Source organism: Grampus griseus, assembly GCF_964374135.1.
Source record: "Grampus griseus genome assembly, chromosome: 2".
Classification (NCBI taxonomy): Eukaryota; Metazoa; Chordata; class Mammalia; order Artiodactyla; family Delphinidae; genus Grampus; species Grampus griseus.
The window spans coordinates 24347463-24373554 of record NC_139018.1 but is presented as its reverse complement, the minus strand read 5'-3'; the positions used below and the strand labels follow the sequence as shown (position 1 = coordinate 24373554).

Here is a 26092-nt window from a genome sequence, read left to right as displayed (position 1 = left end):
GAGGTGAAGAAATGATGAAAATGAAATAAACACTTTATTCTAGTTCTATTTAGTTCTATAATTGAATTTGCAATCACTGAAGATTTTCTCCTAAATTAAGTCACTGATTTGTAAGTCTGCCTCCATTTTAGAGAACTTTCCCTCTCTACCCCTTTTAGCATACCCCAGACTCATCCATCCCCAGATTCAGACCCCTTTGTTTAATTACGTAGGACTGTGGGCATCATCAGTCCCTTCTTGAGAGCCCTGGAATGGGGCGGTTTTAATTTTGGGCAGAATCAGCCCCATCTCACTGGCACGCTTATTTCTGTGGGGGGTAAAGGAAATGCATACCTCGCCATAAAAGAAGACGCAGCCCACGTCTCTAGGATTTGTACCTCTGCATTGGCCAAGTTCCCCAGTTGTGTCTCTAAACAGGGTTTTAATCACCATGGCTTGAGTGCTCAGCACTGAAAGCTTTAAGGGTACTGCAGAAATGGTAGCTTAGCTGCATTTAACAAAATAGAAAGTTTTCATTGTGTCATAAAAAGCCTTATTGATCTTGTCCAGGCATTGACTCCAGGGCCTTTTAACCAGCCACTCTGTCTAGACTTTCAGGCTAGAGCCCTCAGTGCTAACAAAGGAGGGCTGGGCTGCCTGCTGCCAGGGAAGGCCAGAGGGATGGGCACAGATTCAGGTTTCCCAGTGGGGATTTTCTTAAAGAACTGGGATGATTTTATTCTGCTATTGGGAGGCTTGTGCAGAAGCTTGTCACACCCCCCAGACCTCAGCCAGCCTTCTCCCGCTCTCAGCATTTGCTGTGGAGCTTTCACACGGCAGCAAACACAGGTGTCTTCTCTTCCCTCACTTCCATCAGCATTTCTCCTCTTTCCCCCCGTGAAGCCAGGCTGAACTCTGGGATGCTGAGGTACTGAGCAGTGGGTCTCCAGAAGGAGTGGGGAAGGCAGGAGGAGAACTGGTAACTTTAGCGTCACTGCGATCAATTCAACTTCATTTCAATTCAATTTGGTCTTTATTTAACACATTTTGGGGTATGTGGGAGATTTTGAAAAGGTATGAAAAATTGCTGCTCACAAGATATGGTCAAGGAGTTGACATCTACGTGTAAAATAACAAGAGAATTGTTTAAGATTTATTTGCTGATTAGGTATTTTATCAGAATCATCTGCAGGGATTTAACTTTTTAAAAATGAATGCTAAATTTCAAACATAAAAGAGTATAAACCTGTAGTAGAGGATATTGTAAACATTGGCTTAGTTATTGCCCATATTGAACAAATCTCAATGGTTTGCCATTTTTGCCTTATATCCTTTTATAAAGACTTAGTCTTGTTTGAATATCTCCCTGGTTCCATTTCTTCTCTCCTTCCCCAGAAGTAAACACTACCTGAAGTTGATGGGTAGATTTTTTTTGCATTCTTGTTACATACGAATAGCACTGTAATATATAATGGTTAGTGATCATTATGTGTGTGTGTGTGTGTGTGTGTGTGTGTGTGTGTGTATAAATTAGTGGAGGTAAAGTTTATTAGCTACCCACAGTTTTTACTCATTATTCTCTGTATATCCTGGGCTGAATGAAGGAAATATTTACGTCCCTGTTGATCACCCAAATGGAGCCTGGCAGTCTCTCAATATGCTTTCCTCTTTTTGGACCAGGAACCATTTGAGCTCCAGAAATGTCTGTAGGAAGTTTCACATAACACCAAATTATCTTGTTTTCTTTGGATACTTAAAGGTGGAGAGTTTCACCAGCAAGATGATTTAGATGTAGATTTATTGAGGTAAGAGGTATATTAGGTCATCTTCCAAGGTCTCTTCTGATGCTACAGTGATGATTAGTTACGAAGGAGTTTTTACTTGTTTTCATCTCAGATGAAAAGAGAAATTTTACAGAAATAAATATTTTAAAAGTCCATATGCGTTTAAAAATCTATGTATTGCTTCTAAATATCTTAATATTTGTTCGAGTTTTACCAGATTCTGTGAACTTCTTATGACATCTATATTCCTTTCTGAACAGTATGTGTGAATACAGTGAGTATTCAGTTAGGGTCAGTGTATGTGCCACTGTAAAAAAAAAAATCATTTCAGATGATCTGCTTCCTGCTGCAGGATCACTGTAGATATATTTCATTATTATTAATTTGGTTTTTATCAAAATCGCAGTCTTCTCCTCTCGTCTCCTGCTGTGTGTTTCTAGTGAATGTTTCTGTCCTCATCAACTCTGTAGAATATAGTCTCACAATGAGCCATTAGGTACTCCAGTACAATTGCCTTAGTTGTTTTGTAACTTTGATAAAAGATGCTGGTTGAAGAAAAATAAACATGCAGATTAATTCTTTTTGGACTGGACCACAGGTGAAAGGTTATATAGGTTTGCAGATGTGTGTATTTTCTATAATTTTTTATTCAAAAACATCAAAACTCAATCTAAAACTTATCTTCAGGAAGGCGACCCTGGTTAAATTTTCACCATTCTAGTCATCCATATCCTTGGTGTAACTTTTAAGAAATGTGTTTTAGTAACACTGTGGCACAAAGCTGGCTTTAAAATTATTGATATAATTGATATATTTACTTATAATTGACCTCATGTAGTTTCAGATACGTCTGTTATCTTCCCAATCAGAGTGAAAGCAGTCCAAGGACTGGTTGTCTGAGGTGACAAGTGACAACCATATGTTCTGAATTAATTGAGGAACAGACACAAGACTCAAATTGGCAGTCAGATTAAGGATCCAGGTATCAGTTCTGTTGCTGGTAGAGCTGCGTTAGAGAATGTGGCTTTGATCTGCAGTCCTACTGGGCTTCCTAGTAATTTTGCCCTGAATTAAACTCAGCCACACAGCCATAGGCAGAAGAGCTAGAAAACCAAAGGCCTTCTTATGCAGGGGCAGAGTCTACTCTGATAGGTTTCACTGCATGGGGCAGCCTATAGGAGAACTCACAATCCTTGTAGGAAGGGCAGAGCTGAAGGGAAGAGAAAGGCAAGTCATATGGAAACAGTGATTACCTAAATAAGAAATGTGGACCTCTGCGTGTCAGACCCTTATTATATCACCAAGGAGGTGAATTACTTCTTTCATTGGAGCGGGTGAATGAGTAAGTGAGAGAAGGTCAAAGTGTTACTCCAAATGACCCCCTTCTGGAGGGTGGGGAGGAAATGCTTTCCTGAAGTCGTGGATGCAGGGAAATGGAATTCCCTCTACAGGATAAGACTGCAGCATTTGTGTTTAACGATTGTCTGATTGACTGACCCACAATTAAAATGAGAAGCCGATAGTAAAAGAAGCATAATTACAGTTTGACTCATATAGATTTGGTGGTTATGGGAAACAAAATGTACAACATATTGCATAAATTATTATAAGTGGGCAGGCAGATGTAGCACAGTTGCCTCAGGCCAGGGTTTCTTAGCAATCTCCATTCCACCTTGGAGATGTCTCCTGGATTCCTCTTTACCTCTCTAGCCTTTAGTCCACTCACTGGACCCCTGATACAATACAAGTATAATTGTGCCACTCACAAGCCGAAGTTCTCCTATGCTGGTCCTCCATCCCCAGAGCCCCAAGAATATGACACATAAGACCCCAACCTGCACCTTGAGTCTCGCATGCCTGCTACTTTAGCCACATTGAACTTCTTACCATCCCCTGGACACCCCTTGCTTTTCTAATGATCACACCAGTGAATACATTGTTTATTTTAACTAGAACTTCATCCCTCCTTTTGTATGGTGAACTCTTACTCATACTTCAAGACCCAGATTAAGTTTGACCTCCTGTATGGAGCCTTCCCTAACACCCAGGGTCAGTTATTCCTTCTTCTGTGTGCCCGTATCACCTATGAAACATTTACTGCACTTGTAATTGCTTGTTTATATGTGCATTCTCAACAACAACAGCAACAGCTAACACGTCTGTGGCTGGGAACTGGGCCAGGAACTTTATCTGATTCATGTCTGACAGTAACTCTATGAAATATATACTATGGTTATGCTCATTCTATAGATTAGGAAACTAGCTATTAGAGAAGTTAAGTAATAAGCCAAGGTTCCATAGAGTTAGGTAAGTTCCAGAGCCGGATATCAAACCTAGGTCTGTCCAGTTCAAAGCCTTATTATTAAATTCCATGTAATCAAGTCCACATTTCCACTACACTCTGAGCTACAGGAGGATGCCCTGTTTAATGTGAGTCCATGTCAGGATTTGGTGCTTAGTAAGCATTTGAGTTTTTTTTAGATTTATAATTTCTCTTCTTCAGTAAAATGTCAGCTAATTATTCCTACTCACCATGTTCCTGGGTGGTTCAAGTGCATTCAACACTGGACACATCACCTGGTGCATAGTAGGCGCCTGGAAATACTTATTCCTTAAATGAATGAACAGAAATTTTAACTTTTATTGTAATACAATTGAGAGCAATGCAGTCTTTAGGATACCATTAGCTTTCTAGTGATTTCAGTGAAGCATGATTTTCCAGGCCATTCTTTTGTGGACTCGAGGCAGCTTCCCTCGCCAGGGTGCTGGCTGTTTTTTTTCCCAAGTGACAACTTGATTTACTATTTTCTTTCTCATCACTCTCAAGAAGCATCTGCCGGCTAGTGAGTGACCAGGGCAGCGTGGAAAAGTCCACTTATTTCTCTGCTGCATCTTTCCTACAGAGTCTGAGGATAAGGGTTGGAAATGGCCTTAGGAGGTCAGATTTCCTGTGTGTTTTCTTTTGTAGTGCAGGATCACTCATAACGACACAATTTGCTGTCTGCTGGTACACTCTGCTTTTAAAATACCTGTATGATGGGATGTGGCATGTAAAGGTTCACTGTTTCTCCTTGGGGGATGACTCTGCAGTTTGATCTATTCAAATGCTTTCTTTGGCCCTAAAACACATTGTAAGGGAAATGGGACAGGAAGAAGCAAGAGTGTAGTCACTTGTGCAGTCTTTTTCCTTTTTTACTCAGTGTGTTCCTTCCCTCATTCTGGCAGGAAATGTCCTTAGATGATGTATAATAGAATTCCATGTAGTAAAAAGATTTCTGTTTTTCCCTCATTTTTGCAAATACAATAATCTCACAGCCCAACAGCTAACTTGGGTGTCTTGTCTACGCATAGCTTGTAAGAAGACTTTAGAGGTGGAAATTGTTCTGGATGTTGCATTCTTAGCAGGTTGCATGGAAAGAAAACAGAATTGTGCAAGAACAAACTCACATTTGCCTTAACTTGTTCCTTTGCCAGCAAACAACCCAAACTGGTGTTGTAGCTCAAGGCGACTTTCAGAATTGAGTGGATATGTGGTCCCTGTGGGAATGAGTAGAACAACTGTGGAACTGTGGCCATCTCAAAAAGTTTATTTCTGCTTTGTGTACCCCTTGCCTTGGGCTTGTGCTTCTCCCATCATCATCATGGCTTCTTTGCCTGCGTATAATTGGGTGATATGTTAGTTTACAACTTAAGAACCTGAAACCTCACATTGCGGCTGCACCAACGGAGGAGGGACAGTGCTGTCCCTCCTGAATTTGTGGGTCAGAGGAAGGGAGTCAGCGGGCCAGCCCCAGGACCGTAGGACATCCCTTTGTCTGGCAGGGAGGGTAGTAGCTCGTGTTTTTGTGCCTCATTAGCTCCAGGGTGGGCCGGCCAGGATGGCCAGCCAGGGTTATCTTTGCATTGGTACAGACTAAAGTACCGTGCTGCTGCGGAGGCCAGTTGAAGGACAAATGATTCAGAGATGAGAACAGTTTTGCCTCTGTCTCTGGGGCGCGTCCTCAGAAGCTGGCTCCCCCTCCCTTTCTAGAGAACAGCAGGTGTTCTGCTCAGGACCAGTGCCTGCAGCCACTCCAGAGGGGTTGGCATTTTCATAGGCTCTGCTAAGGGGTACCTAAAAATTCCATTTCTTGGGCTCTCTGTCTGATGACGGTGAGGAGTGTGATCTCAGTTTGACTTTTTCCAACCTGCTACTAGGGAATTTTGGAATAGAGCCAGCCCCACTCCCTGATGCCCCTGCGTGGGCTCCTGTTGCCTGAGTGGGCTCTTACCTGTCATTGTCAGTGTTTTCTCCTTTTGACACATGGAACTTCATGCAGTCACAGGATGTCAGATACAGGGTCCTAGGTACCTATTCTCTGAGAATTTGAGCTCCTGGCGAGGTGGTGTGATGTGGTGGCAAAAGCAATGGACTGAGAATCAGTGGGCTAAGGGTTTGGAACTGGCCTAAATGCTTCCAAGCTCCCTGGATGCCCTATGTAAACTGTGTGCCCCCTCTTCCTTACATTAATATAATCATAGCAAAGTGACCTCACAGAGTGTTGAGGGAATACAAACAACAATTAAGAAAGCATTTGAGCATTTGGAAATATATATTTTAAAAACTGTGAATAGAATCCTTTACCCATTCCTGACCTGTTCTCACCTGAGCCCTTTCATGCCTAGTGCTGTGTCCTTGTCCTCAGTTTTTACCTCTGGCCCTTGGTTTTCCTTGGTTGCATTTGGATCTTAAGTATCCTATGGTCTCTGGTTTTCCAGAATGTCTGCCTCTCAGTTCCTTAGGTTGTCTCTTCTAGGAACTTTTGCTTCCATTCTTGCCCAATGAAATGCAAATCTCACTGGGTTATATCAACATTCAGGTTGAGCCAGTTTCAGGCACCCCCTGGAGAAGTGGTTCATATGCGTTCTCTTCTTTTAACTGGGCTCTGCCTTCAGCTCTCATTTCTTTCCAGTTCACTCTCAACCCAGCAGAAGTTGGGCTGCATAATCTTGTATTTTAAAAATACAAATCTGACCCTTCATCCTCTCAGTAAAATTATGCAGTCATTCCTCAGAACCTTCAGAGTAAGGTCCAAATTCCTTGATCTCACAGCCTAAGGCGCCAAGCTATCAGGAACCACAGACCCAAGTCAACAGTGTTATGCATTTCTTCATACTTCTTAGGTTGTATAGTAATAAAAAAATGACACAGAATATTTTAATCTGTTTTGGAATTTCTCAGAGAAATAGAATTATTACATAAATCAGTAGTTGGGTGTTTTTTGGGAGAGAGTGGAAAATAGGACTGAATAAATGCTTGTTAATGCGACGTACATATCAGTGCTTGGATTAACAAGCCATTTGAAAGATCAGTGCTTTATGTCTTATACACACTGATTCAAAACCTTGAGTTATACTTATCTCGATTGCATCTAGTGTTTAATCAATTGGACACTTACAAATAATGGGTAAACGTTTTGTTGTCATACAGGGTTGAGCTCTGCTTTTCATGCAGTGAGAGTAACATTTTTATTTTAATGCTTATGCAATTGATTGTAAACTTTGGGGTGATATAATCTCAGTGAATCTAAACAGTCCATCAGCCATGTCAGTGCCTCCCCTTTTGCCAGGCTGTAGCTTTGTGCTAAGCTCTTGTGTGTTACTGTGTTACATAATCCCCTGCATGCATTTTCTCTACCTATTTAGCCCGAATACATACAAGGTGACTGAATTGTCTCTTCAACCTCCTTCTCAGTGGAAACACTCAGTATAGAAAACAGATTTGGGGCAGTCTTACATTTTTCTAATGCAGAGTTTGGAGAATTGAGTGGGCTTAGAAATGTGTTTGTCACTATTTGGTTTTGCACCTTTTAGTTATGTTCACTATCAACTTGGTATGGTTTTCAAGGTGATAAGAGAATGCTCAAGCTTTAGCCACTGGAAGGAAATTAAGACAGATTGGGACCTTAGGAGAAAAATGTCAGTTGTGAGAGTATACAAAGGAAGATCTTGCAAGCCCCTTATTTGTTCTTTTAAAGACTGGGTCATGCACTGCCAATGCCTCTCCTTCCTGTAACAATCAGGAGGAAGGTATCCCATGAATTAAAAATGATATGATTTTGCTTATCTAGAATACGATTCAGAGAGTAGCTTTCAGTGGTCTATTGTTTGTTGACATGTGAAGGAGACAGCCAGCATCTGGGGTGATGCTGCTCTGGTGTTTTTCTCCAGCCCAGGGAAGGGGAAAGGGTAAACTGGGAAAATTCATCATTGAATGAAGAGATTGGGAAGGTTGTGAACCTTGCAGCAGTTTTCATTAGATATTTGCAAAGGAATGTACTCTCAAGGCTACATAAAATCTTCATTGATTAATTTGCATGTATATTAGCATAAATATGCATGTGATTTACATAAAAATTTTTCCTACATTGGTTTTATTTGTTATTTATTTACTGTGATAGCCTCTTCTCTTAATGATGTCATTTTTCTTCTGTGGCCTTCCACATGAAACACGTTCTTTTGTTTTAAACACACTGATTCCGGGGGGTGGGGATGCAGGGAAGGGAAACATTTCTTTTGGTGAGTAAGTGTGATTTACATGGGGTAGGAGGAATAGGTCTCTGGCTCAGTTTATTAAAGGTTTGTGATGGTTTGTAAGTCAGTACATGGTTCAGTGGAATCATTCATGCCCTTTGAGAAGCAGAGTAGGAGCATGTGCTATATCCAGAATGATGGGCAAAAGAAAAGGTAACTGATATTTAGAGAAAAGTCCAGAGGCAGTAGAAGTCCAGAGTAGAACTAACTGTCTGGTCTTGGGCAACTCACTTATTCCTAGTCATCAGTTTCTTCCTTAATAAAATAAGGGTGTTAAATCAGGCAATCTCTAAAATCCTTTATAGCTCAAAATTTATTATTTTGATAGACTCCTTAGTCTAATTATGTAAAAAATATTAAGCACCACATAGCACATTAAATAATATCCTGGTGCCTTGCTGTTCTGTGTCAGGCCGTTCCCCCTTTGAAGGGTACTCAATGATTAATTGAGGCTTCTCTTAGAGGCATTCCTTTCCTTGCTCATTTATCTCAGTTCACTGGGCACACAAGGTATAGCTTAAATGTTTATAGAAGACTCCCACTAATACACCATGTGGGTTGCCAAGGACAGGCGTAGTAGTTGGCTGTGTGTACATTTGCTTTGTTAGGAAAAGAGCTTAGCGGTGATAACTGAATTTGATTTGCTATCTTCTGCTCTAAATCAGGGTTACGTCCAGTCTACTGAACAAGAGCTTGTCCAGTTGAATTTTAACAAAACCATTTCTTTAGAAATGAGAGATCGTGAAAATAGGGCAGTAGGGGATTGCATGGATGAACCCGTTTCAAACATACAGATAGTGCCAAATTTCTGCTCTGTGATTTTGGGGGAACTAATTTTGGTAAAATGTATCTGGCATGGGTTATGTGCTGAGTAGTACTCGCTACTTATATGTGTAAAACAACACTGGTCCCCTAGAGGTGGACAAGTCCCTTTTGCTTATACCAGTGTGTGTGCAAACAGAAATGTGTAGGTGTACACACATCCTTGAGGCCCTCTGGAAGATATGGGACACACTTAATCTCTTCTAACTCTCTGGAGTGTGATGTTAAGGCTCATGTTTTAATGATGTGATGCTACAATGAATTCAACAGTATATGTTGGGTGGTCACCTCTTCACGTTGTAAGAGTGACTCCTTTACCTCATGATGAGAAAATACTTATTTGATTTTACTTAGGGAACTTACCAAGGACTATGATGGTCGATAAGGATATGAATTAATGTGGACAAGCTTTGGTGACTAAGGCGGAAGTGTAGCTCTAGAAGGGAAAATAGAGTCCCCTCAACCTTACTTTGCAGACCCTGCCACCCCTCTTTAAACGGAAGCTGCATATCTAAACTTGTATTGTCGCCCATTTCTTTTCATTGAGGAGGTGCTTTTGACCAACACTGATATGAAGTAGGCCACTCTCTAAATGAGGCTGCCAGACAAGAGGACAAATGGAGGTGTACATGCTGAGTGTCTACGTTATAAATCAAATCAACAAATAATTAAATAAAATACATTCTTTTCTCTTAACCTTGAAAAGTAGATCTTTGACACTACCTGGTTAAGTCAGGTTCTCACTTAGAGTTTTTGGATTCCTAGGAGTTCTGCATTGGGAAATACCAACACAGGGAGAGCCAGCCCCTCTAGTCCTCAGCCTGTGGCCTTTCCCCTTCCTCTGCCCACATTCAGCTCCATCCTGTATCACAGAGGTCTGGTATAAATGCACGTGGATGCCTTGACCCACATGGCAAAGCTCTGTCCAAACCTGTGCAAACAGTCCCCCAGGGCTAGCCCTCAGACCTTGAGGTATAAACACTGATAGCATGATTTGCCTTCAGAAAATGGTTCCAGGAAGGAGGATTGCACAACCCCTGGAAACAGACTTGGGGCTCTTTGGGTAGGGAATTACAGGATCCCAGGGTCTCAAATATGGTCTTGAAAGAGAGTATGAGTCCCAGTGGAATGCCATGTTGGCTCTGTGGACCCCTGGTCCTATGGAGAGAGATGTTCTGTAGGATGGTCAGACCAGGCCATCTCAAACAGGAGACCTCTAGGGCAGAGGTCCCTTTGACTCTAAGGGAAGTATTGTTGTCTTATCAAAACATATTACCAAATTCCATTCTGTTCCCTTTTCCTCATCTGCTCAATCATTTCCTCAGGTCCAACCTCCTATTTAAAAACCCAGTCACGTTCCACTGGGCACAGGACTTTACCATGGAAACCAAAGTTAGCTGGGTTATTAATGGATGGAAATTAGAGCCAAATCTTTCAGGCTAATTGATTTTTAGTTATTGTTCAATAAAAGGTACCTAGAGCTAAAGAACCCTTTGTCAGAACAGTTAATTATCCATTCTAAACCAGCTCTTCTACAAGCATTTAAAAGCCAATATTGATGCAAAAGCAAGTAAACCTCACTTTACCATTTTGCATGAAATTTCCCTTTAAGGCTTTTCTCTGAGAAAATTTGAAGGAAAGGTAGCAAGCTTTCCTGCACCATCGTGTTAGTCTTCTACCCCTGTGTGGACGTATAACTTCTCTGCAGTTACCTTCTCTGCTAGTTTCCCTAGTGCTTAGATACGAGTCTTGTGGAATAGTTGGAGGGGGTGTTGTGCTGGTATCAAGCCTCTGGCAGGGACACTGCCCTGTGTGCGTGTGTGTGCATGTACGTGTGTGCCTGTGTGTGTGCGTGCGTGCGTGCGTGTGCGTGTGCGTGTGTTCTGTTTGGTATTTGCATAGACCTGGCTCATGCCAGTCAAGTGTTGACTGCTTTCCCCTTTTCTTTCTCTGTAGCTCGAGAGGAGAATGTGGCCACTTTCCGAGGCTCAGAGTACCTGTGCTACGACCTGTCTCAGAACCCAATCCAGAGCAGCAGTGATGAAATCACCCTGTCCTTTAAGACCTGGCAGCGGAACGGGCTCATCCTGCACACGGGCAAGTCGGCTGACTATGTCAACCTGGCTCTGAAGGATGGCGCAGTCTCCTTGGTCATTAACCTGGGGTCTGGGGCCTTTGAGGCCATTGTGGAGCCAGTGAATGGAAAATTCAATGACAACGCCTGGCATGATGTCAAAGTGACACGCAACCTCCGGCAGGTAATGGCTGAGGGGAGAGAGTGCCCAGAGGCTCCTCTTAGGTGGCTGGGGAGGAAGTTTGTGAAGTAGGTGGTGGGTTAGGTTACATGGAGAGGGGTAGAGATACCCTATGGGTTTGGATAAGTTGAAGTCAAACTTTCTCCCAGCCTTTACAATTTCACAAGGATTATTATTAAAATATGTTTCTTCTCTTACTTCAATTTTCCATTTGTGCTTGTTATTTAAGAAAAAAATTCAGTTGTATAGATAAAAGTTATAAATACTTTCCTTTTGTTTTGCTTTTCTTTGTATCATTTTCTTGATTACCTTTGAATATTGTACTATTGCTAAATCAATTAGGGAGAGCGTTTTGTTTCCTCAGCTTGGTAGATTTTTCTCATTCTTTGAATATATGTTTTTCTTTTTAATTAAGTTAGCCATGGCCATGATGCCATAATTTTAATTCCTTCCAGAAGAAGTCTTTCTTTTTCTCTTCCTTTTAATTTACCAACCCCTTGTCCACTTTTATTCTTTCTGTTGGGTCGTTGTGTTAACCGCTAGCCTTGGAGTGAATTAGCTGCGATCTTTCTGAATTCCTTTGTTTCTCTGTTCCTTGGTGTTGTGGTATACTTTATTGCCCCTGTCTCTACCTCTGACACTCTTCAGTTGACTAGGAGGCCTGGAAAGTGGAAGGACCCACATAAAAAAGTCAACTTTGGAGCAGCCTTTCCTGGTTCTGTACGTGCTTGAGAACTCCCATTGCTTGCTGATTCTAAGCAGGCAACTCCGTCAGGTGACAACACTCTCAGAAAGCCTTAGCCCAGTGAAGTTGTTTTCCATTTCATAACTAATAATGGTGATAACAATAACAACAGTAATAATACCTCACCAGCCCACATCAGGAAAAAATTACAAACACTTCCTGTAAAAGTCAAGGTCTGTTCTGAGACTGCCTTTTCCAGGTTCTGTTTTCACTTGGATTTTCTACTTGTGAATTTGTCATTAAACTCAGTGGGACAGCATTCATCCTTTATTAAATCAGAAAGCATTATGTAAATTTCCAGAAGGTGCTTATCAAATTTTCTTCTGCAGTGTGATTGATTTAATGCCTCCTAATGTAAACATGAAAGCATGAGAACTGACAGGTGTTTGCCTATGTTTTCTGTTTGATAAAAGTGTAACTCCTTAATAATGCTCAGTAAAGGGAGAAGCCTCCTCCACATTGGAGGCACACAATATTCGAAATACCCACTTCCACACTTAAGCATGTCAAGGAAGCCCCGTGGTTGGAGATGCTATTCTATCTGTGATGAAGTTGCCAAATCCTAAGAGTTAGAATCCCCCGTCATCTTCATACACACAGGTCGAACATTTTTGAATCACCGTTCTGTGTTTTTCCTGCAAGGCCGAAGAATCCTGTTGCTTATGTTTCCTTTCATCATTCCCCACCTGTACTTACAGGAGAGTCCCCCTCAGCGGCCAAGAGAGCCCACATCAAATTTTCATTTGCTAACATATAAGGACTTGAAAGGTTTGAGTAGCAGAGACTAGACCAAAAAGGAGAATATGACCTTTTGTCGGTTTTGACTGGCAGTTGCACAGTAATACCCTTCTGCCATTAGTCAGTTAAGGGGGGATTTTCACGTACTGGGGAGCGGAATCGGGTTGTGGTTCTCACCAGCCAGTCTGTTTCTCTCTCGCTCTCTCCCACCCCACATGCTTCTTTGCCGTTCTAGAATGATTCCAATTAGCCGGAAAAGGCTCACTTTCATTTCCACTAAAAACACTTTTCTAAAATAGAGTTGGGCCCTAATTCAGTCCTTTACACTGAAATGGGGTGAACCAAACTGTAATTCAAATATTGGTTGTGCTGAGTTAGTCTGAACAAGCAGAGGAAGGCAACACTATAGGGTTTCTCGTCCAAGTTCTAAGACCCGACTCCTCTCTGTGCCCTTGGACAAAGCATTTAACCTTTCCACACCACAGTTTCCATTTGTGAGATGGTGATTACAGTCCTCCACGTGTGGTGGCTAAATGTGCAAAGCACCTTATGTTCCAGAAGGATTATGAGCTCATCCATGGTCTGGGTGCTAGACTCGCTGGGACGTGCACGTGATTTACATGCTGAGGATTCTTCCAAAGGTGACTGCCTCTGTCTGTCCCCGTGGATGCAGCTAAGTAGAGCTCTCAAGACAAGGCTACTGAGGCCCTAGGGTGTTGGGGGCATTTCTCGGCAGAAGGAGTATGAATCTTTTAGAGAAAATGCACCTAAACTTGGACCTCATCGGAATCTGCACTGAATTTTGCATCCAAATGCAATTTATTGAAAGAGGAAAAAAATCTCAGAAAAGCAGAGTTGATTTTGCAAATACAATCCTTTCAACCCTGAGTCAGCTAAGATTATTATTTTTCCCATTAAAAGTACATTTATAACATCTTTTTGAGTTCCCTAGGATACATTTGAAGGGGTGGGAAGCCCCTGTCTATTTCAGTTAAACTGTAAATCATTTCATAAATATTTGACAATAAGCTGGTGGCAGTCTCGCCTACTCTTTTGGTAAGGTTGAATGGCTTCTGTGGTAAAGATTCATCTGAGGAAAGCTTACTTGGGGTTTCCTTACCAAATGGAGCAGAACTTTCCCCCTTTCTTCCTTTTTGGTCATCTGCTATGGTTCTGCTTTTGGGCCAAGTCAGGCCAAGGTCAGGTACTTTATTGGGGGTTCTGATTAATGGAGGGAACGTGGATTATCTGTTCTAAATTATAACCGGGACCTGAGTCCACGGTCATGGCCATCACAGGAAGTGCTTTACTTTTATATGCCACTTTAGTCAAACCGCAAACACAAAACTGGGGTTAACCATCTTCTAGCCTTCCAGCCTCCCAGCTCAGGGTGTGTTGGCAATTTAACATTTGAAAACAGCGAAGAAAAGACTAATTGTAGGGCTTCTCTAATCATGTTTAACCTGCCAGTTCTCTCTGCTATCCAAGCAAGAAATTGCTTAAAAGCTTGAAGAGCATTCTTAAAGAGGAATGAGGGGAGAGTGATTCTAACAGGAGACATTCTGGCAAAGTAAACAAAGTAACATTATTGGCTAGTGAAGGAGACTCCAACTCTTTTGATGCATTCTAACGACACAGTTATTTAAACCTGAGAGAACAGGAAAGAGGAGAAAGTTGCCCTCCTGCTGCACAAATCCACAAAATCAAGGGGGTCCTGGATCTTTAAATTACCCGTGGAAACCCAGAGTAAACTACATATGTAGCCTTCCTGTGCTAGATGTGATCTGTAAATGTTTTAAGATCTTTTTGTCGTAGGAGAAAATCATGATTGTCCATGCATGTAATCAGAGTCAGATGTGAAAAAACAATCCCCAAAGTATTGGTATTTCAGCTCTCTGTATTTATCTACGTGTGGAACGATAAACCTTGGGGGTCTTTTCTTTCAGGACAGATGGATTGTGTTTGTGCTAGAGGGTGGGAAGGGAGCAGGGCTGTGTTCTTTCAGAACAGCTCTTGGAAAGTAAGTATGATGCTAATTCTGACTGGGGTGAGGTCTGGTCTGAGTGTATTTGGGAGAAGAGGGGAGTTACAAAGACAAGGTGGACTGCAGCTCCTTTCCTGGCTGTGCCCCAGGTCCCCAGGTTTTCCATAGAGTCTTGGTCTCATTGTCTTCCCCCACTCTCTTTTTCTGTGTCGGGTGCCTTTTTTTTGAAAAACTAACACAAGATCATTCATGCAATGTGTCATTTTACTAACCGACGAATGTACTAACACCCTAATGACTCATCTTTGTTTTTAGTTTTTTTAATTAACAATCGTTCTGTTCACAATTTTTAATTTCCTTTCTTCCCCCTTTTCCGCAAAGCACTCAGGCATCGGACACGCTATGGTAAACAAACTACATTGTCTGGTAGATATCATTCTTATTGTCTCTTTTTTTGGGTTTGCCGTGTGTTGCCCCCCTTTTCCTCCCCAAACCCCCCTTTTATCCTCTTTAGAGTTGTTTCTTCTTTTAAAATTTTCTGTTGAATTAAATACGAGCCTTTCTTTTTCTTTAAGAAGAAAATGGAAGGGGATGCACCTGTCCTGACAATATTTGGATGAGTTTGGTTGGGACAGTTTTCCTTTTCTCTACTTTGTAATTTTTTTTTCCTAAAAAAAAAGTTTTTTTTAAAGAAATGTTCTTTGTTGAGCTAAATTCGTTCTGTTTTGTTTTCTTATTTTGCGAGTTCCAAGTTATCGACTAGGGACAACAGAGATTTCTATTGAGGACTTTCTTCTCTCCGTGTCTTCCTACCCCTCACTTGTCCTCCTTTCTTTTCCCCCTTCCCCACTCCCGAATCCCTTTTTTCTTTCCCTTTTGTGTGGCCACGGCTGCCACAGGTGATCTGGGGAGGAAAGTACTCGACTTCCTGTATTCTTCCTTTCCCTCCTTTCACCGTACTTCCCACCTTGGCCAAAGGGAGCTGTGCCAATTTGTGTTCTCCGTACAAACTCTGCATGGCATGTTCCTGTCTCGTGAATTTCCCCATGGGCATCAGAATCTGTTCCCTTGTTTTCCTCCTCAGTACTAACAACCTACCAGTCATCAACCCCACTCCACGTTCTCCTCTCTCTCTCTTTTGTCTCCATGCTTCTTCATGCTCCTCTCACCCTTCATATATTTTGGGGTTGGGTTTGGACTTTTTCTTTTCTTTTTTGTTAGTAAGGGAGGGTGGCAGGCAGGGGAAAGACTCCCCTTTAGTTTTGAGTGTGTGTTCTTTTCACTCCCATCTTGTTTTTCCGTTGGTTTAGTGCATGTAAGTGTGAAGTGGATTTTGATTCTCTTCTTTAGCGCTCTTCACCCTTGTCCCACTTCCCTCCCTTTATTCTTCCGCCTTCTCTCTTGGCTCCAGATGGTTTTCGCATGGGTGTGTCAGTGTACGGTGTGTGCACGCTTCGAGGCCCCATCTCTTCTCTGTGCCCTCTGCTCCTTTCATGGATGTTGGGTGTACGGGTGCCGTCTATTTCCTGTGGGCATTGTTATTATTTTGGCTATTATGCCTCATCATTCTTTTTGTTAGCGTTGCCTTTTTTGGTTTGGATCATTTCTTCTCTGGCTGGTGGTGATGGCACACAAGGGAGGACAGGGGTTGGTGTCCTGGGTAGTCCGTGGCATGTATCACCCGTGACTCATCAAAATCAAGACGCTTTTCCTTCCCTCCCTGAATGCATGTTTGTCAGCGTGGTGTGAGCCCAAAAAGAAACAAATAAAAAAAGAAAAAGAAAAGAAAAAGAAAAAAACCATCAACAACCAAAGACCAACCCCCTAACAAACCCCATTGTCAAACATCTCCTTTGCTGTTTCTCACGACCACTATAAATGACAATCTTTCAAAAGTCAATGCTCATTTTACCAATGAACTGAGACGTCTGAGGATAGTTCCATTTTCTAGCCTGACTGAGTGAAGAGGGCAATGGGTAGAGCGAGTTGCTCAGCTTGGCAGTTCCGGAAAAACTCTCCCAGGAGTCTGCAGGGAGACACTGGAGGCTTGGGCCGCAGGGAGGCAGACCAGAAAATGGAACTTGGCTGCACATACCAAAAATCAATCCAAATTAGAGAGAATACCTCACCCAAATCTTAATGAAAGTGATGCCACTGGTAGGGGAAGCCCCTGGATTTTGATAGGACTGTAAGGTCATTGTTGGGATTTTTTTTTTGTCCCTATGTCCCTCCACCAGGTGACAATCTCTGTGGATGGCATCCTTACCACGACTGGCTACACTCAAGAGGACTACACCATGCTGGGCTCAGATGACTTCTTCTATGTGGGAGGAAGCCCAAGCACCGCTGACTTGCCAGGCTCACCCGTCAGCAACAACTTCATGGGCTGCCTTAAAGAGGTAAGGTTCACCCATTCCATTTAATGCACTGACTGTCTAAGAACAAATGAAATTTTCAGGTCAGTGACTGGATCTGTCCTCTGATCTATTCTGTGAGGCCATAGGTTGTAGCAGAAAAGACTCTGGACTTAAAAGTAGAGGCCCTAGGTTTTGATCCCAGTTTAAGCTGGTTGCAGGACCTTGGGTTCGCCACTTAAGTACCCTGTGGTTCTGTTTCCTCATCTAACTAATGAGGAACCTGATCCCACAGGAAGCTGTGCTTTATAAATTACATGAAATAACTCAGACGAAAGGACTTTGAAATCACAAGGAACTAGACCTGTGTGAAGTTTGATTTTGTATTTTTGACTTGGCAAGTAGGGAAGCCTTAGCTAAAAGTGGCTCAATTTGTGGTTGTGTGTCTTGTCTGAAACATAACTTATGTATTATTTTACCTTTGCTAAGCTTGGTGTTCCCAAGAGTCTCATTATTCGAGATGAAGGAAAGTTCTCAGAATATAACATTAAGGCCCAGAAGACTCGTTTTTCCTTTTTTTTTTTCCTCCCTGAGAGCTAGCAGCTGTGAGAAAGCAGTGGAGCTTTACCATTACTCATTTATTACTATTGTAGCTAATGTGTTGAGACCTCTGTCTGAGAGCAAAGGAGCTTCAGTCAAGTGTAAGTTCAATCTCTAAGGTCAATTGTTGAGGCAAAAAAAATCAGACTTGATTTGCTGGAGTTCTTTCAGCACACAGTGTCATCAGAGCAGTGCACTGCACTTTTTTGTTTAATCTAAACTAAGCTTGATTGCCTAAGATAGCTATACCATTTCCCTGTGGAAATTCCTTGAGAAGCTAACAGTGTTCTTTCTTGTAGATAAAGATCCCTTGTGACATGTTATGAGCCTCCTCTCAGGGCACATGTTTTATTCTTATTATGGTTATTTGAAATTTGTTGCACATCAGTTACATATGAGATGGCATCGCACGTGCATTCACTCACGCCACTCGGCTGTGAGCTGTGTCTAGACAGGAGTTGCGTCTGTTATACCTGGCATAGAGCAGGTGCATAATAATTATTTATTGAATGGAGACATTTATCAAATAATCATTGGGTACCTTTTTTGTGCTGTAACTAACCTGAATGGCTCTTTGCAAACCACGGTCTCCGTGTTTGAAGACTTTGTAATCTGGGAAGAGAGATGAGATCTGTAAGGGAACAATTATAGCTCAGGGCACTGTGTGTTCAGTGCCACAGATGAAGTGATCTAATTGAGCAGAGGAAACAGATACATTTTAGGTGGGAGTCAGCATTGGAGAAGAATTGATATTTGAGCTGGGCCTTGCTGCAATAAACCATGTGTGCATTGAGGGAAAGGGGGAGGAAGGAGAGACATGACAAAGGAGGGAAAAATCCAATTACAGCTTTGTATTGTTCTTGTTCTGAAGGAAAAATGACAGGAGAAAAGTCTTAGAGAGTTTTCCTCTCTCTGCTGGACATTACCTAGGCTTCTGCTGGCTACAGGGTCTCCACAGGTCATTCCCGACGGAACTGCAGTAGACATAGCACACTTCTTCCCTGGGATTTACTCCTATTTGAATAGAATAACGGTATAAACTACTCTGTCTAATGAACCCTGAAAGATTCTTAAACACCATTAAATCACACTCCATTGGAATTGCACTCTCATGAGGTATGCGGGCCTCTCACTGTTGTGGCCTCTCCCGTTGCGGAGCACAGGCTCCGGACGCGCAGGCTCAGCGGCCATGGCTCACGGGCCTAGCCGCTCCGCGGCATGTGGGATCCTCCCAGACCGGGGCACGAACCCGTGTCCCCTGCATTGGCAGGCGGACTCTCAACCACTGTGCCACCAGGGAAGCCCAGATAGGAGCATTCTTGTTCCACGTTTGTAGCTCAGGAATGAATTAGGCATTGACTGCTGTGGAGAGCTTGTCCATTTTTGTCGTGAAGCAGCCCTGAGCCTGGAGTTTCTCCTGGACTGGGTCTAGGGGTGGCCTCTAGGACTAATTTTCCCCTGCACACAATTATGTTGAACTATCTCTCCATTATGTATTTTGAGACAAAGGAGCAATTTCCCAACCGCAGATCTATCAATCAGGAAGGATGCCCGTGAATATTTTGAAACAAGTCTCATAAAAACATGAAGATATCTCTGATGATTTTATCCATGCAGAACCTAAAGTAAATAAAATCTGCACACACACGCACACCCATGCACACGTACTCACATACTACACTGTCCAGATGGAGAGCAGACAGCTTCAGAAGTCTGTGAAAAGTGGCGCTTAATAGCTTAAAAATTAAAGGCAGTTCTGAAAACCAGTGTCAGTGACAGAAATAACAGTAATAGTAATAAAAATATGCACATATCTTAGCTAGCAGCTAAGCAGAATTTAAATCCAGATCAAGTTAGAAGAAAGAAAGTCCAAAACAGTGAAGGAGGTGGTAGGCGAAACAAGAACTTAATATAAACTTTTGCACCATCTCTCCTTTACGTATATAGTATGGTCTTTCTAAGGGAGTTGGGAGGCCTTCTCGTTTGTCTGAGTGCTTTAAACAGATAGCTTTGAGTTTAATGAAATCCTGGCATAGTCTTTCTTTCCATTTAATCATAATTCACTTTTCTGTGGGAAAGTCTAGGAAATTCTTCTCTTGTTCCTGGCATTTCTCTTTGACAATTTCGTAAACAGTAAAAGCTTCCAGCTATGTTGGGACTTCCCTCCTTGATAAATCCCACTTACACACTTTAACTATTTCCCCTTAGAACAGTCAGCCGTTATTTTACAACTCTTCTTCCCTTCCCTATCTCTTTCTTTCTCTTTCTTTCTTTTTCTGTCACCTCTGGCCATTTGTGGCTCTAAGCGGCCTTAAGCTGAGCTGGGTGCTTTTATGTTTCATTTTTTTCAAAGTGGGGACATGGTGAAGACCTTATGGGATTTCTCTTCCAGATCGTTGATACTTTGTGTGTGGCACAAAATAGTTTTTATCTTTGGAACTACAGTTACTTCACACCTGAAAGTTAAGTTCTGGCTCCACTCTTTTATCTATCTATCTGTCTATCTATCATATCCTTATTGGAGTATAAATGCTTTACAATGTTGTGTTAGTTTCTGCTGTACAACAAAGTGTGAATCAGCTATATGTATACATATATCCCCATATCCCCTCCCTCTTGTGTCTCCCTCTCACCCTCCCTATCCCACCCTCTAGGTGGTCACAAAGCACCGAGCTGATCTCCCTGTGCTATGTGGCTGCTTCCCACTAGCTATCTATTTTACATTTGGTGGTGTATATATGTCCATGCCACTCTCTCACTTCATCCCAGCTTCCCCTTACCCCTCCTCATGTCCTCAAGTCCATTCTCTACGCCTGCGTCTTTATTCCTGTCCTGCCTCTAGGTTCTTCAGAACCATTTTTTTTTTTTTTAGATTCCATGTATATGTGTTAGTCTACGGTATTTGTTTTTCTCTTTCTGACTTACTTCACTCTGTATGACATTCTAGGTCCATCCACCTCACTACAAGTAACTCAATTTCATTCCTTTTTATGGCTGAGTAATATTCCATTGTACATATGTGCCACATCTTCTTTATCCAGTCATCTGTCGATGGACACTTAGGTTGCTTCCATGTCCTGGCTATTGTAAATGGAGCTGCAGTGAACATTGTGGTACGTGACTCTTTTTGAATTATAAGGTTTTCTCAGGGTATATGCCCAGTAGTGGGATTGCTGGGTCATATGGTAGTTCTATTTTTAGGTTTTTAAGGAACCTCCATGCTGTTCTCCATAGTGGCTGTATCAATTTACATTCCCACCAACAGTGTAGGAGGGTTCCCTTTTCTCCATACCCTCTGCAGCATTTATTGCTTATAGATTTTTTGATGATGGCCGTTCTGACTGGTGTGAGGTGATGCCTCATTGTGGTTTTGATTTTCATTTCTCTAATGATTAGTGATGTTGAGCATCTTTTCATGTAGTTTTCGGCCATCTGTACGTCTTCTTTGGAGAAATGTCTATTTACGTCTTCTGCTCATTTTTGGATTGGGTTGTTTGTTTTTGTGATATTGCTGGCTCCACTCGAGTCAAAGTGATTGTGGATTTCACCTGTGCACACAGCTTCTAACTTGATTCCAGAGTAAAAGTGTGACAGAGAGGGTCCATGTTATCATCCAATTATTGAAGTACTCTGCATGCCCTAGTTATCAATTCAATATTTTTGTCCACTCAAGCATCACAAAAATCCCCACCTTGTACCTCTTCGTGCTTTTGTGTTTTAACACGTCTGTCATATTTTTGTTCTTGTTGTGTCCCCAGCTCTTAGAATTGTTCTTAGCACCTAGTGGGCGCTCAATAAATATTTGCCAAATGAAATCACATGTTTGTAAGTTTAAAAAAAAGCTTTTAGATAAATGCTCTTAGGCACTATTGACAATGTGACTTTCTTGGGATCATTAAAGAACATCCTGACATGGCAATAGTTGAATCTTTTAGGAACCTCCCAGCTATCTGAAATGAGTGAAGTATTACATAAAAAGGCCCAGCAAGACTAAAAGAAATGGGTTGGAACCCACTCTGAGAAGAACGGGATTGAAAAGGCTTTGAGGAGGCATCATAGTATAAATGAAAAGAATACTGGGTTTAAAATCAGAAAACCTGATTGGGAATACCAGCTTTATTACTTTACTGGCTATATGGCCTGGAATAAGCCACTGACCTTATTTGAGCCTCAGTTTCCTAACCTATAACATGGAGATGATAAGACCTCTGTTGTGTTCTTAAGAACAAATAAAATAATACACATAAAAGTGAAACCATACATAAATATACAATGATGTTTTGCTACAATAATTATGATTAAGGATTATGTAATCATTCTTATAAAACAGTTTATGAAATAAATTTAAGAGTAAGTGAATATACATTAGCACGTGCGTATGTTTGTATTTCCCATGTTACCAAATCACTATCTGGGGGAAAAACACAACTTTATTCTGAGGTTTGCCTTACTAAAATTCTCTCATCTTCACTGAAGTTGGAATAACCCATCCTACCCACCCTCAGTCATTACCTAGTCTGTTTCCTTTGGACACTGGTTTATTTGACAACTGTCAATCGCCCTTCTACGAAAATGTAAGCTCCCTGAGGACAAAGGCCTCATCTGTTCACAGGTGTTTCCCCAGCACCTAGAAGAGTTCCTGGCATAAAATAAAACACTCAATAAGCATGTCTGGAACAAATAAATTAATTAATTCATTACTGAGCTAACCTCATGGAGCTCTAAAATGTGGCAGAGTTTAGATCCACAGGTATATGCTGAAAAGATACAGTATGCCAAGGACTGTGCTAAGACACAGAGATGAATCAGACACAGTTCTTGCCTCAGAGGACCTCACAGTTAGTGGGAGACACACAAATATAATTTCAAGGAAAAGCAGTTAATGCACAAAAAAAGAGGCATTCACAGGCGCGGTGGGGCTGCTGAGGAGAAGGACTTAGTATATCATGGGGTTCAGGAAAACACTGTGGAGGAGATGATGCCCAAGGCTTGAAGGCAGGTAGAAATGAACAGGGAAGAAGTGATGCTTCGGGGTGATGGGGCAGCATGAGCAAGGGCCCAGAGACAGGGCACGTCGTGGTGTCTGGGTGAGGAACTTACAAACAGTTTGCCAATGTCAGGGCACAAAATATAAGATCAGGAGTTCTGAAAATGTATCTGAAAAGTTAGGTAGGGGCCAGGTCATAGAGAGCTTTATATCACCCTCTACCCTTGGACTTTGGGTAATGGAGAGCCATTGAAGGATCTGAAGTAGTAGAATGACATAGATTGACAGCTTGTCCGTCAGACTTTAAATTCCTTGAGAACTGAAGTTAGTCCATCTACTACTTCTACTTGATTCATCTTTTTGTCCTAGGGAGATGAGGAAGCGTTGGGAAGGCTGGTCCATTGGCTTTAGCACTGGGCCAGGAGAGTGCCTCTCTCAATCTTCAGGTTTCTGCAGAAAAGTGCTTCCTTCTAACTCCCATTTCAGTTTCCAATGACCCTCCTTGTCAGGACATTTATTTCTCCTTTCCTCTGTCCTTGACATTACTGAGCTACTATCGTTGGATGAAGCACAGTGCAGTAGAGGAAAGCCAAATCAAGGCTGAGTTGCATGAATAGTGTCTCTATTATGAGGACCAGGGAGCTGACTAAAGCCCATCACAATATCCTGTGTGTTGGCGTCTTCTGTGTTGTTTGACTTAGTTCTTTCTACACCATCTTCCTTTCCCCTCAAACTGTTACTTCTCCGCTGGCATGTTGGTTCTCCATTTGGCTCTCCATTGCCCATGGAGAAGCTCACCTGCTGCTGAGAACTCTGAGACCGACTGGTCTATCCCACCTTTCTTTTCTCATGGCATCTCTAGTGGGGAGGAAGGAAAGCAGGAGAACGGGGTGAGTGGAACACATATTTAAAGGAAAAAGGATTGGGTAGAACATCATTGTGCACATTACAATCCACATCCCTTTGTGATTATTAGCCATTTAAAACTGAATGGGATTTTGCAGCCAGAGATAGTCTCTGGACAGATGATTAATGGTTTAATCTGTAATAACTTTACATTTTATAGAACCCTGATAGGAGTCCACATCTGGTGAGCCAGGCTATTTAAGGCTGTGTTAATTCTGTTAGTTGCTATATGTTTATTTGAATTGCTGGCACCTGTGGGCTTTAGGATACTGTGTTTGTTGTTGCTTTTCTTTTAAAAAAATATATGCCTATTTTGTCCTGTCTCACTGTCTTTTCTGCTATCTGTTATGCGATCACAATTTCTCTTCTGGTTATTCTTTTGTATTGTCCTCTTTTTCACTCGCTATACTTTTTTTAGCCCTGTTCTCATTTTTCCTGCCTCTGTGCTTCTCAGGCTCTTGTTTTGGTGTCCTTCCTGATTTCTCAGGTGGGGATAAATCACTCTGTCCATTACTAGGCAAATTTAGGTCATGGCATTGGGCCTAAAAATTTCCTTTTTCCTATAGCTTTGAGAATACTGTGTGGTCCCATGATGAGCAAGATCCAGTGAGGGTTTTAGGGTCAACATGGAAGATGAGAGGAGGGTTGACTTTGGAAGCACAAGTCCAGGGTTTGAGTCTTGTGTAGACTCATTCATTACCAGCTGCAAGACTCTTAGCAAGCCACTTGAATGCTCTTAGCCTCAGTTTTTTCATCAGATAATAATACTTACTTCAGGCACTTTCATGTTGGGAACAAATGGGATAAAAAAGATGGAGGTGCTTTATAAACTGTAAAGCACTGTGCAAATGCTAATGCTACTATTTATGTTAATAAATGAAACCAAATTGATCAGGTATGTTTAAGGAAGCACTTACTGCTATTTGCTGTTTCTGCAATTAAAAAACTGCAGAAGTTAGGAGAATCCAATGTATCTTAAAAAAGAGCAACTGAATTAGAACCTGGCTGCCAGATGCATTTCTGGTACTAATTAGAAAACCATACAACCTCTTTGAACACCCATGTCTTGATCTGTAAAATGCAGATCGTTATCATTGTCAAACCAAACACACACTACTGTGGAATACTTCTAACGTAGAAAGACAAGTTGGATAGCAAAGCAGAATTTATTTCCCCATCCTTAGGAAGATACGCACAGTGTGAGCTTGGAGGGAAGAATGCCATGGCAGAATGGAAGGGCCAATGCAAAAAGGAGACCAAGAAGGACAAGATTCCAACAAGGCAGAAAAAAAAAGTAGAAACATGAATCAGAATCTGGGAAATTGGAAGAATGTAGCAGAAGAAGACAAGAAAGAGGAGAAACTGTGTCTCAGGAGAGGCCTATTGGGTTGACCATAGAAATTGCCATTTTTCTGGGTAAAAAAAAAAAGTCAAATATTGGCAATGTCATGTGAGTCAGTTTAAGAATGAAAATTTTTGAAGAAGATAAACTGGATCTTCTTGAAAAGAGATTACCTTCTGGATTACCAGGAGCTGAAATGGGCAGGGGAGAGAATGGCATTTGATGCCACAGAGGAAGAGGAGACAAAGCCCTGAGCTACTGGGGATGTATGATGAATATGAGGTTTATTTCACAGAGGAGGCAAGGTGTGAGCACTTAGCCCAGGGTGGCTGTAAGAAAGTGGTGTGTACCTGAGGAAGAGTGTCAGCGGGGCTGAAGCCGCAGGATATTTAGTGTTGCAGGGCTGTGGCAAACAGAAAGACGTTCTTCAGTTAATGCCTGAAGAAGATATTAAAGAATGGTTTGCTACTTATAACTGATGGGCTATTGATGGAGAAGTGAGATACAGTAAACATTTTTTTAAGAGATCTGGTATTCATTTTCCCTTATTTCAATAAATGTTTCTTGATTTTTATTTTCCTTCATGCTCAGTCCAGTGATGTAGTGGCATTGACTCCATTCCTGGCTCACCTGATGAGCATGTGAGCTCTAAGTCCATCAGGAACTTCCATTACTCTGGCTGTGGTTATTTTGTTCATAGCTGGGCACCTAACCCACACCTAATGTCACAGTTTGGATCAGTGACATTCAGTCTCAGGACTCTGTTTATATCTTGTAGGGGGGTACTTCTCCTTCCTTTGAGCTACAACTTGGGATGGTATAAAACTGACCTTCTGGCCGCCATCTTGCTGCCACAATGGGACTAAAAATGAAGCTAGAATGGAGAAAAGCAGAGCTAAAATATGGGGAGAAACTAGGTTCTGGTGACATTTTAAGGCCCTGGATCAAACATTCTTCCACCTAGACTACCTCTGCCTTTCCAGCCATGATTGATTACATTCCTTCTTCTCTCTAAGCCAGCAT

At 41.9% G+C, this 26092-nt stretch overlaps 1 protein-coding gene across 16 annotated transcripts in view; it reads left to right on the top strand.

Moving 5' to 3' along the window:
- Positions 1 to 26092, top strand: part of NRXN3 (neurexin 3) — a gene marked incomplete at both ends in the record, with an annotated part of 1628308 nt that overhangs the window by 397806 nt on the left and 1204410 nt on the right. For 7 of the 16 annotated variants that reach the window (XM_082647291.1, XM_082647290.1, XM_082647293.1 and 4 more), the window contains 2 exons: positions 11115 to 11416; positions 17118 to 17279. In XM_082647291.1, the coding sequence (XP_082503417.1) occupies positions 11115 to 11416; positions 17118 to 17279 (464 nt within the window). Of the gene's footprint in view, positions 1 to 11076; positions 11417 to 15261; positions 15307 to 17117; positions 17280 to 26092 lie in introns of those variants that run through there. The other 9 variants (XM_082647284.1, XM_082647283.1, XM_082647282.1 and 6 more) reach the window with 4 other exon arrangements.